Below are 14,806 nucleotides of genomic sequence, written 5' to 3'. Positions count from 1 at the left end.
GTTAGAGGTGAAATGGGGAAGAGGGGAAGGAGCGTTTACCCCCTGGTCCTGACAGCTGGCCAGTGGCCGTCGCCAGCTGCAAATGAGTGTCCCGGCTTTTCTTTCTCAAACAACACCAACTCACCCATCAAGGTACTCCATCGTCAACACTTCCTGCGGTTTGAAGTAGATGAACGCTTGCGGCCGGGAAGTGACCTTTTGCTGCGCCGGCTAACACTGGGCTCTTTACTGGGAACTTTCGACTTGGAGGTTAGGTGAGCGCGGTCCAGCTCTCAGGTGAGCACCATCGTGGCCGGAAGCCCGATTTGGCAGGCGTCGAACGGCGGACACTCGACCAAGAGGAAAGAAGACTCGATATAAACCAACATGAGGAACCTACAACTTGTCCACGGTGCTGGACCACGAGCATGGACAGCAAGAGCAAGTTTGGGCATCAGTCATGTTCGACAGCAGCCACGGTATATAAAGCGAGCATCTCCCCCCAGAGCCATGAGCACATCTCATGAGCCAACATCAACACCAACATCCACTCAAACATCAACACAAGAATCAACATCAAACATGCATATCTACAATCTCAGAAAGGCTCAGGATAGGCCTGCGCCGCCGCGGCACAAGCAGGAACAGGAAAAACTGCTCGGACATGTCACGCAGTTCAAGCGCCAGAAAGAACTCCTGACCTTGGCCATCGAGACATCCTGCGACGACACGTGCGTTGCCCTCCTTCAGAGCTACGAGAGCACCGAGAGGACCGAGAAACCCGAAATGGTGGCCCGCCTACTCTTCAACAAGAAAATCACGTCGGACCAGCGCCAGTTCGGCGGCGTCCACCCGGCCATCGCCGTCGAGTGGCACCAGCGGCACCTCGCAACCCTGGTCGAGGAGGCCATCCGGTCTCTTCCTGAAGACGGCACCCGGGGCAACGCGTCTTACGCAACTAGCAGACTGAAGTACAGAAGCCCCGACCTCATCGCCGTCACCCGCGGCCCCGGCATGCCCACCAGCTTGGCCACCGGCATGGAAGTAGCCAAGGGTCTGGCGTTGGCCTGGGGCATCCCGATCGTGGGCGTCCACCACATGCAAGCCCACGCTCTCACGCCGCAGCTCGTCTACGCTCTAGACCGCTCCTTCGCTGCTCCCAGCCTCGCATCATCCCCATGGGGACAACGCCAACAACGGGTCGTCGATCCCGAACTAAAAGCAGCATCAGAAAAGCAGGAAGAAGAGGTTGATCAGCGCACCGCCAACCTCGATTACCCCTACCTCAACCTGCTCGTCTCGGGCGGCCACACGCAACTGGTCTACTCGGCCTCCCTGACGTCGCATCTGATCCAGTGCACGACCGATAACATCGCGCTAGGCGACATGCTCGACAAGGCCGCGCGCAAGATCCTTCCGCCCTCGGTCCTGAACTCGGGCCAAAACGTCATGTACGCCGCCGCGCTGGAGCGCTTCGCCTTCCCGCGCTTCGCCACCGGTGCCGACGAGAGGGAGTACAACTTCAAGTACACACCGCCTGCCACCCGGGCGGCCGAGATCGAGCAGCACAACTCGCCGTACGGCTGGCACCTCTCGCCGCCTCTGTACGCCTCTAGGAAGATGGAGTACAACTTCACGGGTCTCGGCTCGCAAGCGCAGCGCATCGCCGACTCGCTGGACGGGTTTTCTTCATACGAGAATTGCCAGGACCAGGTTCTTTCGCGGGAGGACTCTCCCGCCGAGTCCGGGTCCGGAGTCGGGTCCGACGACATGGCTCCCTCACCCGCAGACTCTTCCACTTCGACCGCTCTCCTCTCGCCGGCCCTCAACGAACAAGACCAGATGGAGCAGCGCCGCTACCTGGCGCGCGCGACCATGCAGCTGGCCTTTGAGCACCTCGCCTCGCGCATCGTCATGGTGCTCCAGCAGCAGGCCAAGACGTCGGGCGAAGCACAAAAGGTCAAGACGCTCGTGGTGTCGGGCGGCGTGGCCAGCAACCAGTTTCTCCGGCACGTGCTCCGTCGCGTGCTGGAGGTGCGCGGGTTCGGACACATCCGGATTATGGCTCCCCCTGTGCACCTGTGTACGGACAACGCGGCCATGATTGCGTGGACGGGGTCGGAGATGTGGAGGGCGGGTTGGGTGAGCAAGTTGGACATGCTGCCGATTAAGAAGTGGAGCATGAGTTCGACGGGCGAGCAGGGCGGCATCTTGGGGACGGAGGAGAAACCGTTTTATGTGAGGCGTTCCTCTTAAGCCGGAACCGTACGGGCAGGATTAACCCGCCGGGAGTATCGGGACTGCTACGTTGAGAAAGAACAGTGTGCTGTGTGCATGGGTGATGGGGTGTTTGGGGCGTTGGGACTTTTTGCTTTTGTCTTGTGTGTAATAAAAGTTCATCTGTATGATAGCGGCAGTCAGAAGCGTAGGGTGTATCATTATGTATAGGGATATGGCTAGAAAGGGGCCATGATCCATCAAGCGTGCGTATTAGACTTGGTCAGGACTTTGATGTCCATCACCCCTTCTTGTACAATAGTTTCACATACGTATAAAGTAGGCAATATGGCCTTGTTAAGCTGATTCATTCCAGTGTCGCGTTGTCCGTAAGAATCTAGAATGCTATGGCGACACACATTCGAGGCTCATATCGTTTCTTCATTATGTGTAGTATGCTGCTCCTGGCCAAGTGCCCATGCCTCACTAACATCCGTCCATTCAGTCCGGGTCAGTCAAGCCATATTCACTACCCCCATCCGTCGTCCCCTTCCTTCCTTAAACGCGGGTCGAAACATCCTCGTTGAAGTCGCTCGTGACGTTGCTAAACTCGCCCTTCTCCAGCTTGGTCTTCCAGAAGATAGGGTTCGTGTCGTTGAAGCCGTGCTTCTCCCATCCCGACTCCTTGACGTGGTACAAGTTGATGAAGCCACCAGAGTAGGCATCACGATGTGTAGCGGCCAAAATGCTCCTGCTGCCCAGCTCGAGCGCCTCCTCCGTCGTCAGGTCGTATCTGTACTCGGCATCCAGGACGCCATAGGCAAAAGTCTGACCGGATCCGACGCAGAACAGGTTACCCGCCAGCCGGGTGCCGTCCGAATCAATGTAGTAAAGCGCGGGCCCTTCCTCCTTGGTGACGCCGGCGCACATGGTGCCCATGGACAGGCCCATGCCCTTGTACTGGTACACCAGGTTGGCCAGGATCTTGGAGGCCGCCGCGACACTGATGCGGCGCTTGTGCCGCAGCTCGTGCAGCCGGCACTGCATGCCCAGCCACGCCAGCCAGTACTGGCAGTCGGCCGCGCCGCCCGCCATGGTGCCCAGCAGGTCGCTGTTGATCTCGATCACCTTCTTGACTGTTTGCGAGGCGATCCAGTTGCCGGCGGTCGCGCGAGAGTCCGTCGCCACGATGATGCCGCCCTGGAACCGGAAGGCGAGTGTGGTCGTGCCGTGGGCGATCTTGATGGGGCACGAAGGGTTGGCGCGGTCGTCGGTTGCGGCGCGGAGCCAGGAGGAGGGCTGTTGTGGGTGAACAAGTTAGCTTATTATCACTATCATCATCATCGTCGTCGTCGTCGTCGTCGTGGCCCGTCATCGACGGGGTCTGGCTAGCTAGGATAGGGCAAACAGGAAGAGAGATGAGGCCGGAGGGGTACTGCGAGGGGTACTGAGAGGAGGAAGGCAAACAGGGAGAGACGAACATGAGCTACTGGAGGCATGGCGAACTTGAGAGACAAAGGAGGCTGGGTTTCGCAAAGGTCTTGCTGTTCCTCTTCCGAGAAGAGCTCATTCTGCTGGTAAGCCGGACGGCTGTACCTTGCGACAAGCGCATCCATGATGGTCGATTAACTTGTTTAAATGGAGGAGGGTTCGATGTTCGGTGTGGGGTTCGGCGGTTCCCAAAGACGGTCGGGAAGCTATAGATGGTTGCGAGGGAGAGAGACGTTCGGCGGGGAGGACGACGGAAGTTGGACGACTGGTTGAGATGATGGTGATGATGTTGACGTTGAATGGGTTGTCAGTGTCACTGTTGTTAGCCTGGCAAGGTAGCAGCTACGGCGGCGTCAGCGGCAGTGGGTAGCAAGTGGAAGGCGGGCAGTTTGGAGCTCCCTACACGCAGGTGCCCACCAACCAGGCAGCTCCCCACGCACGTGTTCATCAGCTTGGGCGGGCGGCCCCGCCAGCTGGCAGCACATGAGGTACCTTTGTACTGTCTTGGCATCGAATGCCGTGTTGAGTGGTACGGCATTGAATATCAGCATTTCATGAAGATGACCGCAGTTCGAAATTTACTTATGGCCAAGGATCTTTGTTTACTACTATGCACATGATGTACAGTGGTGTTTCAATTACTCTCAGCCACATAACTAACCCTCGCTCCCCACGAAGGACCGGTCCGGTCATAAGAATGCTTCCACCATTTCTTGCGCCGCCGTGATATGGATAGGGGTATGAATGTTAGGATGAGCTGACGCGCAAGACAGGACCAGACGCGCTTTTCTTTCCTTTTGCTTTCTCCGTCCAACGCCGTGGAAATGCACCTGGCGCTCGAACGCCACCCCCAGGTCCTGCGAGCTGATTTCCCGACCATATCAGCTTCACTTCTCCGCCTGAGGGCAAGGAGCAATCAATATCCAAGCGCTCAAAGCGCAAATCTTGTTTTTCTCCCCTCTGCAAATTTTTGTCTTTCCCCAACACCAAAGCAAAGCCAAGTAAAAATTCGAAAAGCCTGCGGTATAAGCCTCCTCAACCCGTTACCGGAAAAACCGAATCCAAGCCGAACCAAACCCATAGTCAGACACGAAGCAAGACACAACTCGGAAAGTGGCATTGACTGTTTGACGATCGATATGACGAACACCTAGTCCACTCCTCCCTGCGCCAGGCTCTGCCAACTCTGAACCGAGTGGCTTTTGAAAAAGAAAGGGGTAAATGGAGAATAAAAAAGAACAAAAAAACCAAGTACCATTAAAGTAACCCTATAACACCATGGCCAATGCATGCTTTCGCGTTGTCGTGATCAATGCAACCGGAAGATCCCTCGAGACCTTCCGGGGTATATCTGCGGTTGTTGCCGCTTCGGAATAATGATGTAGGCAGGTCGTCGTCGTGGTCGTTGTTGCGGATCCACTTTTGCGCGCCATGCGCTGGCATCAGATGCCATGTTTGGATGGTAGCCCATCGAGCGGATTTGTTTTGTGTTCTTGTTTATAAGTTGAAGAACTTCAGCCGAGTCGAAATCGTTGCGAGTTCAGGTTGTTCGCCGTGGCCTCCTTCTGGAAAATGGATTGGTTAATAAGAGTGGTCTAGCCAAGTGGTAGATTATCTCTTCCACCCAACGTTCCAGATAACGTGGACTATGTCCCTGGCCGTATTTACCGTATCAATGACCCGGCCTAAAAGGCCTTCACTGTTCGAGTTTTCGCCTTGCTCGTATGGCATGAACATGCCCGACTCGGTTCTCCTCATGCCAGCTGGTTCTTTCGAAAGACTGGCAGACGAAGTTGAACGACGGAGCCCGCCGAGCGAGCCTTCCGTGGATTTCGCAGAGGACCAGTTTGACGTCGGTTCGTCGTCTTCATCCTCCTCGTCATCGCTGTCAACAAAGAATCTGCCGGACTTCTTGGCCGGACGTAACGTCTCCTGAGATGAAGAAGGGGACAGTACTGTTCCCCTAAACACACCTGTGCTGTGCTTCATGGCCGATTCCGTTGGTTCGGGGGTGTCCTCCCGATACTTGAGGGTGGTGGAGGGCAGCATGGCAATTGTCCTGCTCTCTCCACCGCTGTGGCTGTGACTTTTTGTCTTTTTCAACACAGGTCTCAGCTTCTTCCCTTTGGTCCGCTTCATCATGATTGCGTCGTCATCCGAATCGCTGTTGTAGTTGATTTCGGGCTCGACGTCGTCGTCATCGTCATCCCCTTTGATTTCCACAGCAATGCACTGTGCTACCTGCTCGTTGAAGTGGATATGCTTCCGCTCACCGCTAGGAGATACGAGACCGGAAGACACGGCTGTCGGAAACAGACTGTTGTCATTGCTGAGGCCGCGAGACGAGAATGGGAAGGTGACAAAATCGGTGTTGGCTCGGTCTAGACCAGGTCGTCGAAAACCAGTCTTCTTGAGGACTCCTTTCTGTTGTGCTTGTACGGCTGCCGCCGCCTGTTTGACGAGTGAGGACGCGGAGAGAGATCTATGAAGCATGAGCTCCGACATGCTCCTCTTTTTCAAGATGGGCTTTTTTGCGAAGGAGTTGGTCTTGGACATCCTTGCGCTGTTGTTGCTCGAGTTGTTGGAGTCTATCGAAGGACCAGTCTGCAAGGGCCCGTATAGCCATGTCACATCGCAATCTTTCAGCCTGTGAATTGTCAGTTACCCAGAACGTGACCTGGGGGGGAAACCAGCCGGAGAACATACCAGTTCAACGTTTCCGGAGAAACGGTGCCGAGGTTGTTCTTAGACTTCATCCATGTCCTCCAAGAAGCATTCTCTAGCCGAGCCGAGTTGGCATAATCTCCCCTTTTGGCAACAATAAGCTTCCAAGACGACCAAATGTCCTCCTCGCGCCAGTTGTGCGAGAGATAGTCCACATGTCTGGAAGGCTGTATCTTGATCGCCATATCGTCCTCAGCCCTTTCATAAACAAGCTCCGGAGACTCGGGTCGCGAGGTGGGAGTAGACGTATCGTTTCCAGACGGCGAGGAAGTGTACGACTGATCGGTTCGCGGACTGGGTGGGGGTCCCGCATGCTCCACATGGTTGAAATAACCGACATCCTCCTCATAACGAGGCAGGCGGCCCCCAAAGCCTCTCCTCGAAATCGCAGCTTCTAGAATATCTTCGTCATCGCTGTCCGAGGTGAGAGAAGGGTTCGTGACAGGCGTAGAAGAATCCGACAGCTCGGATGATTCGAGGTGAATGGCGCGAGGGGAAGAAGGCGCCGAAGAAGACGGGGTCGAGTGGTCGAAGGCCTTTGACGAGTGGTGATAGATGTCGCTGAGCCTCGACGTTGACGCCGACGTGTGGAAACCCGAGCGTTTTGTGTTGAACTTGGGCTGCGACTGCGATCGACGCAAGGGCGACCCGAAAAACGTATCGTCTTCGGACGTGATGACGACGGCCATGGCTGAAAATTCTGAAAATTCCTGGTGACCTGCAAGCCACCTTCTCAATCCTTCTCCAACGTGCGACTAGAAAAGTGCTTCATAAGTATCCCGAGAACAGGAGGTGACAAGGTCGGGTCTCGGCGCAAGATTTGGGTTGTCGTCGCTTTGGTGTTGGTTTCGTAGCGAGTCTCGCGAACAAAGAGGGCGAGTAGTGCAAGAATAGCGCCGTCAATCGAGATGGGACATGGGCATGTCGCGAAACGACGGGGCAAGGCTGGCACGGGTGACAGGCTGCTAAGGTAACGGTGGACTAGCGGGGATCCAAGGGCAAGAAAAAAGACAACGAAACAAGAGAAGCTCAAGCAGTGAGCGCACCGGGTTCGGGAAGGCCAGAGGGGGAGGAGTTTGCGCAAGGGAGGTTTGAAAGGGTGTTCCTTTGAAAGGGTGTGCAGCGAGGTGTGTGGTGACCGGTCCACCGGAGTGTGAAGGGAAGTTGGGTGTAGTTAAGTGAAAAGGCACTATAAACGGTTAAGCGGGTGTGGGTATCGAATGCCCGTGGTCGTCCGTGGTAGGCAGGCCCTTGTCCGGCCGCCCCTGTCAACCAGAACCTGAGAACGTGGGATGGTTGGGTCGGGGGCAGACACAGTGGGAGGGGCTCGTCGCTGCTTGGTCGACGGGGGGCGTGTGTTGTTGTTGTTTGGGGGTACCATTACTGCGGGCAAGTACACTTCACCTCACAAGTCTGGCAACCAAGGTCGCGCTGAGGTTGCCAGAGCATGGGGGTTCTGCCGCCGACACTGTTCTGTCGAGGAGTCGGTACGTCGAGGGTGGCATGTCTGCTTTATACCATAGACGGCTTGTCATCAAACGTACGCGACCGGTCGCACAATTCGGCCATACGACGGATGATGACCAAGATGATGGCAGCATGGCAGAGCTACAGGCTGTCGATGGGCACTCGACACCTGTTTGTGACGACGGCATGTTATACAGACCGAGCTCTAGGTGCTCGACTTACCTTACTTTTCTGCAATGTGGGATGTGATTCGTACAGAAAATGAGCGCGGAACCAGGCAGCTACATGGCATAGTAGTTTGACATCCAATGGACGTGGAAGGCGTTCAGAGAACCACTCCTATCGACAACCGCAGACCTTTCAAGGGTACACGGTTCTTTTTGATCCTCTCTGGGCCTCGAGTTAGTGAGGTTAGCTCGTCCAGTGCTCAACAACTCATTTCCAGCCTCGTCTATACTTTTCGAGACTCATGGAAGGGCATGAGGTGTGTTGAGTGCTGGTCACCGTGGTGAATCAACCTCACCTTAACAATCTGGGGAAGAGAGATGGGAAATTACAATTCCCAGCAAGTACCGGGGTACAGCGGCCAAAAAAGCCTGCCAGAGTCACTCGGGGATTCGCGATTGGGGGACGACTTCGGCATGGAGCAGGGGTTCCAGGTTGAAAAACGAGCTAGGCAAGAAAAAAAAAACCATGCCCAATGCTGCTCTGTTCCGTGTGCTGCCGAACCTCGAGAAAAGAAAGACAACGGCAGCGGAGGCGGTCTGCAAAGAAAACAAGCCCAAGCAAGCGTGCTCTCAAAGGCGAGCCCGAGATCTGATGAAGCAATTTCCGGTAACGAGTGTCTTTAAGGTGAGATGGCCTGGTGAGAAGGGCGCTTTGAAGTTTTCTGGGGGATAACGCGGACACGGCGGACATTGTTGGGTGAGCCTCAGGGCCACCTGAGAATGACGGAGGCTTGCGGTTGGCCCGCTTCACCACGCTGAAGTGTTCTGGATGGCCCGGCTGGAATGGAATGAAGCGGACAGGGGGCAATAGGTAAGGCACACAAGGCCCGTGTGACCTTGTTCGGCTTCTCAACGGCTGTTTTTCTTGTAGTCAAAAGCGGACGGGAGTTTGTGTCCAAGCGTCCATGAAATGAGCATTGGTTTCATGCTTTCATTTATTGACTCGGTCCTCGGTCCAGGGCTTCCATGCTTCTTTGCTCAATTCAATCTCTTGGTCGGGTCGTCCGCGGGTTCTTGAATCCGTCAACTTGTCAAGGCCCTTTGGTCACCTCTTTGCTCCTCACCGGTCTATAAGTTCCGGCCTACACCGGGAAGTCAGGTTGGTTGGACACATTGACTTTCAACGACGACAACCCCGATCTCGAGTTATTCCGGAACGCCGTCCCTTGCGACCCCCGCACTGCACCAGCACAGACGGGACGAAAATCGGGCGGATAAGTCGACATTTTCAAAGCGCGCCCCCCCGTGCCTGTAACTTGTGAAAAGCTTCTTCAAATCCAGGCCATCACGTCGCGCGGCAACCCCCGCGCTTCGGACCGTCATGGGGGTGTACAGTGGTACTCGAAAAAGGTCGTTTTGGTCATCAGGACCATCCAGAAGGAAATTTCAATTTCAACCTTGGATGGCACTCGGTGACAGCGTCTCATTGGTCGCCCCTCGATTCTTCAAGCACAGGGCAGATTCTCCACCTGTAATGTACCGGTACCTGGGAGTCTAGAAGGAAGGAACCACTGGACAGGTACAAACCAGGGGAACAGCCTCGCCCCCGGCCTCGCTTGGACAATCGACACTTCCTCTTCCGTTTCCAAATTCAATTCCTTCCAGAAACCGAAGACGACATGCAATCAACTCGGCAATTCAGCATTTACACACATGGCACGTGATATGATGAACGAGCATGACACCTGCCGACGTATCCAAGCATGCTCAAGCAACAACCACTTGCATTGTTCCGACTTCTCCCGCTTCAAGAAAGGATCTCCCTTCATGGCTGCCATCATGGCTCCGCCCGGCGAGCCCGTCAAACGTCAATACCGTGTTTAATTGTTAGTCTCGAACCAGGCTTTTACAGCCCGGGCATCATCGACAGCCGGCAGCTCCCACATCTGAACGGGGGCCATTCAAGATGCACATTTGGAAGTACATACCCAATCCCCCGAGCTGGCTTACCCCGCCTTTGACAACTGAAACCCGCCCCAAGTATATGAATGGAGATATGGAGATGCTCGTGACCTGTTGGTTGTACCGGCAGTCAGCAAGCAACAAGCAACTCACGACAAGTGGTTCGCAGTGGTTTGGCACCTCTCGCCCCGGCAAAACCGGACAGCCCGTGAGGCACATGGGCTTGGGTTTCCAAAGGGGAAATCATGGTGTTGAGCCTTGGGGGATCCGTCGTCACGGGAGCAAAACTCTTGACCTGTTAAGGCGGTTAAGCGGTTACCCCGGACTTTGATCCCCAGAAACTCCACCCCCTCCATATTTCCTCCATGCAGTGCCTGTACCACGGGGGCGTTAAATTGCGGAATGTGTGGAGCAATCCCCAGAGCTGGGCCCGGGAAACCAGATGAAACCGATCAGCTACATACACAGCCTTCCAAAATGGATTTGCATTCTATGCTGTAGGTATTCGTCACCCCTATCCATCAACATGTCCTCCGGGTGAGCGGGTTTGGTGATCCCCTCGGTTTTACGCAGTACCTACGCTCGCTATCGGCCAAAGGACGGGGGTAAAGACAGGACGGGATGATGACGACGTCGGCGGCACTTTCTTGCTTCTTCATCAACCCAAGCTGTAGTTGTCGGCATTACCTTTACATAACAGCAACTAGCATAATTTGGCAGCCTCAGAAGATGTAAAGGAGACATCAAGTTGACAGCTCATTGCGTGCTTACCGAGTTGCTCCTGATTCCACATCTTTACCTACAAGCACTGCTGTGCGTTGTCCTTGGCGAGGAGAAAGGAGGGGCATGTTGCAGCCGCGATGCATTGTCTGGACGACAATCGAGAAGTCAATCCAAATCTACGATAGACATTGTGAGTTCTCACTTTCTTTGCTACCGCCAATGGATTCCAAGGCGAGAACAAATGCCCGGAAGCGAGGAATTGAGTATCGTTTTCGGTATGAAGGGCCTTTGCCGTGAAGACATCTTCCATCTCCTCAGATCAGGAACGACATAGAGACACAGGAGCACATATTCTACTACGGAAGCACACTAGGAGACTAGCTATGTACCTACCTCCCTGTGGGCAACTATCACCCGTTCACTCACGTTACACGAGAACCTCCCGTTCCAACTGGAAAGCCTCAGGTGGAGTCAAGATAGTCCCAGATCAACGGCCACCGAGGGCCAGAATGAAGGGCAGAGAATGGCGATCCAAAGCTGCTGCTGCTATTTATATAGGGATTGGTCTACCGATCAACGACCAAACAAAGCCGCAGAGCGACACAATGTCGTCAGAGCGTAAATCGAAATATCGAATCCCAAGAGCACAATACCTCTACAACGTTTACTTTGAATCTTACAAGGGTTCAATGATGAACCGGATCGCTGTTAAACAACTGGAGTCAACAAGGACCTGGCAAGTCTGCTCGGACGAACTCGGCCGATCCGATGGTCGAACGGACATGGGATGACAGCACGGGGACCCAGCATGTTAGGACCTCTGACGACATCACCTCATATACCGTGCCGGTTTGAGGGCCTGCGTAGCTCTACGGTATCCAACTCGACAAGTTTGGTATGAGGTAATGGCTAAGGAAATAAGTCTTTCGTTGGATTAGTTGTACGTCCGAGATGACAATATCATTCGGCATCTTCACCAGTGTCATCACCAACGGGTCCTTCTATTCTTACTTATCTTCTTTGCAGCTTTGAAATACCGGCGAGGCTGTATTCAAAAAGAGGTTCAGGCGCTCGTCTTGCTTTTATTGGATGACACGACAACTGCAGCTCTTACTACTATCAAGTACCTCTAGTCAGTGTACCTTTTCTCATGTTCTACCAGTTACGGGTTTTATGTACAGTGAAGCTCACAACTTTTAGTGTGCAACGATCTAGCTTTATCTCCGCCATTCGTGCAGGGACACCTCGCCATCGGAAAAAAAGAAGTCGGGCGCTCACCTAGCCGGTGAATTACTCCTTATCCAGAAGCTTCATACCAGGGCGTTCACACTCTATACTCTATAGCGATTGGATGCCGGTGATTGGCCAATCATTCTCCCACCTTTAGAGATGCTTAGGTCCGATAAGACTTTACATCTACCCAGAGCCGTTCATTGTTCCCCATCCCCGAAGAGGACTTGATGACCACCAGCGGGACGGAAGCGGGACACTGGGAAGCGAGGGGACATTGACAGATGAGATCGGAAAGGGTACCGGGAAGGAAGGGGGTACTGGACCCCTTGTTCCCTTATCAGTTCTTTGTTGTCCTTCTGGAACGTACGTTGTCAAGCAACGGGGGAACCGGTGTCTCAGATTTTCACTTTTCCCTGCCTTATCTTGCTTTGCTTTTAACCCGGTCAACAACGTCTTACCGGTCTTTCGAGACATTCACAGCGAGTTCGAGAGCTCCCGCCCGTCCCTTATCGCCGCACTCGGGTCACCCTGCCACCAAGTTGGTATTCCGTTGCATCCAACGTTCCCTGATTCCTTGTCAGTACATACATGGTCCTTTTTCTATCATTGCATACGATACATATGTGATACTTCTTCTCCGTACCCTCCACGAACTACTGTACTGTACACCGTTCAGAAGCTGGTGGTGTGTGTATGTACACTATCAGATAACTGGCTTCAACGAGCACAAAGACATGCGGGTATGCGAACTCGGTCCGCGGATGTGTGTTCATCTTTGGGTATACCACCACACCCTGCCATCAACCAACGATGTGCCTTGCCTCATCGACCGTTGGCTGCATTTCCGGGGAGTCTCATTGCATCGATTCCTACCCTCCTATACTACTGCCCTGGGCTGAATGTTTACAAGTCGAATGTGACATTTGAAGAAGAGGGAGATTTTCTCCGGACCTATCGCGCACATATCCTCTTCTGGCCTCCTCTCCGGATCCCTATTGGTCGGTAAATATTGGGGGACTTGCCTATCCTTCTAGGATTTCCGCAAGGATTTGTTAGCTTCATGGGCGTTGCGAACGACCTGTTGATAAATTGCTGGTCTCAGACATCTAGACGTTGAAGAACTATAGCTTCCGTGTAACCCAAACCCCACGCACCGCACACCTTCTTGGATGCCAAAACTAGTAGGTAATTCATCAACCATTCATAAGCTTTTTAAAATATTCCGCGGCAAGACATTGACCTTTATCGTGGTCCTGCATATCGACAAATTCATCAATTCCCATCACACCAACACAACATGGAATTTCCGACGTCTCACGAAGCACAACAACACCCATTACATACCTATAAAATAACATCATTTCACTACTAAACACCTGCGCACACGCCGAGGGAGTGTACTATAGTCTACATGATACTATGTGTAAGTAGAGTAGCACTGGCGGAAACGCCATGCGTTGACCGAGTCATGCAAGCTATCTAAATCTCTACCTACAACCACCACCCGCTTCATCTATCCATCTATCTATCTACCTATCTACGGTACCAAGAAAGCTCGAACCTCTTCGCCCATGACACCGAACGACGACCCCCTCGTCAATTTTTTTTTCTTTTCTTTTTTTGGTTTCTTACCCGACCCAGATGAACTCACTACTCCAGCTTCAAGTGCGGTAATGGCCTGTTTCTTCTTGCCATCCAGAACTCGGGCCGATGCGCGCAACACGAAAACAGTGGCAGCTAGACGCCATCCGAGGGATATCTACCTTGCCTGGCACCTGGTTCATCTGCACCTGCCAACTCTTTTTCAGTGGGAGAAAGAATGATTCAGATCGGCAAAGATAGTTCCACGAAATCCAACACAGTTCAAACTACGAACTTCTTGAAAGGCTTCTCGGAGAGAGAAGGTGCCAACGACGACAAGGCAAGGAGGCTCCTCCGGCTGTGCATTAGTGAATTCAGAACCTCCGGCTTCCACTTGGAAGCTACGGAAGCTACAGGGCTTTAAACTTTTAGGCCAATGTCACTCTGTTTTGAGTGGTTCCTTCCATGACTGCACCCACTCAACAAAAAAAGGAAGCGACAACTAATCGACACCCAAGATCCATTCCACGGAGAAAAAAAAATAATATCTTTTTCATCCCAGCCTCCTCCTTCCTTCCGTCCCCCTGGGACTTTTGAAACATGAAAGTTGAATGTGGCCAACAGCGCTGCATCGACATGGGTTACAACCTAACCACCTTGAAGAATGTACGAAAAGGGAAGGGGAAGAAACCAGACCGCCAAGCGACGCCGTTCGACTTCGTGGCATGGCCAAACAGGTTCATGGTGCGGTAGACTCGGAGATAACGCCAACACTAAAACCTAGCTTACTCGACGGTCATGCAGAAGAAGGTAAAAGAAAACGAGAGGAAGGTGTTTAAAAATGGAAATTGTATGTTGTCTCACCGTTACCGGAGATGTTGACCGACTGATAGAGGCCAAAGGCTAGTGATATCAACGAAGTCGAGTCAAGCTTCGATCCGTCAGCATGCAGGTCCTTTACCAGATGTGATTGGCCGTACAACGTGGGGATAAAACCGACTTGAGTGAGTCTTTGCAAGCCACGGAAAGAAAGACAGCAAGGATTCCAACACCTGTACCTGTCTATCCTTCATCCACTTTTCCTTCCTGTCATGTCCCCATTTGTTGATTTGTTCAAGTCCAAAAGCTGAGGTGGAGATAGCACTAGCGGTGGTTCTAGTATGCGTTCAAAACACACACCCAAGAGTGTGCCCATCGATCACATCATCATCATCATCACCATCACACTTCAGCAGTTCTAACAAACGAACCCGAGCGTATCG

The 14,806-nt window shown here is 53.3% G+C and overlaps 4 protein-coding genes across 4 annotated transcripts; 2 read left to right on the top strand and 2 right to left on the bottom strand.

Annotated features, from left to right (window-relative positions):
• Positions 1–561: 561 nt before the first annotated feature.
• Positions 562–2,235, top strand: B0H65DRAFT_553172 (glycoprotease family-domain-containing protein; the record flags this gene model as incomplete). The annotated part of the gene is made up of 1 exon (XM_062829945.1): positions 562–2,235. The coding sequence occupies one exon, from the start codon at positions 562–564 to the stop codon at positions 2,233–2,235; it is 1,674 nt and encodes a 557-aa protein (XP_062676989.1).
• Positions 2,236–2,754: 519 nt separating this feature from the next.
• B0H65DRAFT_512504 (proteasome component PRE2 precursor) lies at positions 2,755–3,812 on the bottom strand (the record flags this gene model as incomplete). The annotated part of the gene is made up of 2 exons (XM_062828578.1): positions 2,755–3,495; positions 3,678–3,812. 2 exons carry the CDS (start codon positions 3,810–3,812, stop codon positions 2,755–2,757), a joined length of 876 nt encoding a protein of 291 aa, XP_062676988.1.
• Positions 3,813–5,285: 1,473 nt separating this feature from the next.
• Positions 5,286–7,479, bottom strand: B0H65DRAFT_333432 (uncharacterized protein). The gene is made up of 2 exons (XM_062823541.1): positions 6,394–7,479; positions 5,286–6,334 (listed from the first exon to the last, which is right to left on the bottom strand). The coding sequence occupies exons 1-2, from the start codon at positions 7,098–7,100 to the stop codon at positions 5,299–5,301; spliced, it is 1,743 nt and encodes a 580-aa protein (XP_062676987.1). The 5' UTR covers positions 7,101–7,479; the 3' UTR covers positions 5,286–5,298.
• Positions 7,480–11,882: 4,403 nt separating this feature from the next.
• Positions 11,883–12,997, top strand: B0H65DRAFT_333388 (uncharacterized protein). Its single transcript, XM_062823540.1, has one exon. It carries the CDS (start codon positions 12,245–12,247, stop codon positions 12,860–12,862), a length of 618 nt encoding a protein of 205 aa, XP_062676986.1. The 5' UTR covers positions 11,883–12,244; the 3' UTR covers positions 12,863–12,997.
• The last annotated feature ends 1,809 nt before the right edge of the window (positions 12,998–14,806 follow it).

The sequence above is a fragment of the Neurospora tetraspora genome (assembly GCF_033439725.1).
Source record: "Neurospora tetraspora strain CBS 560.94 chromosome Unknown B0H65scaffold_9, whole genome shotgun sequence".
NCBI lineage: Eukaryota > Fungi > Ascomycota > Sordariomycetes > Sordariales > Sordariaceae > Neurospora > Neurospora tetraspora.
Note: the sequence above shows the minus strand (reverse complement) of the source record. Positions and strands in the feature narration are given on the sequence as shown.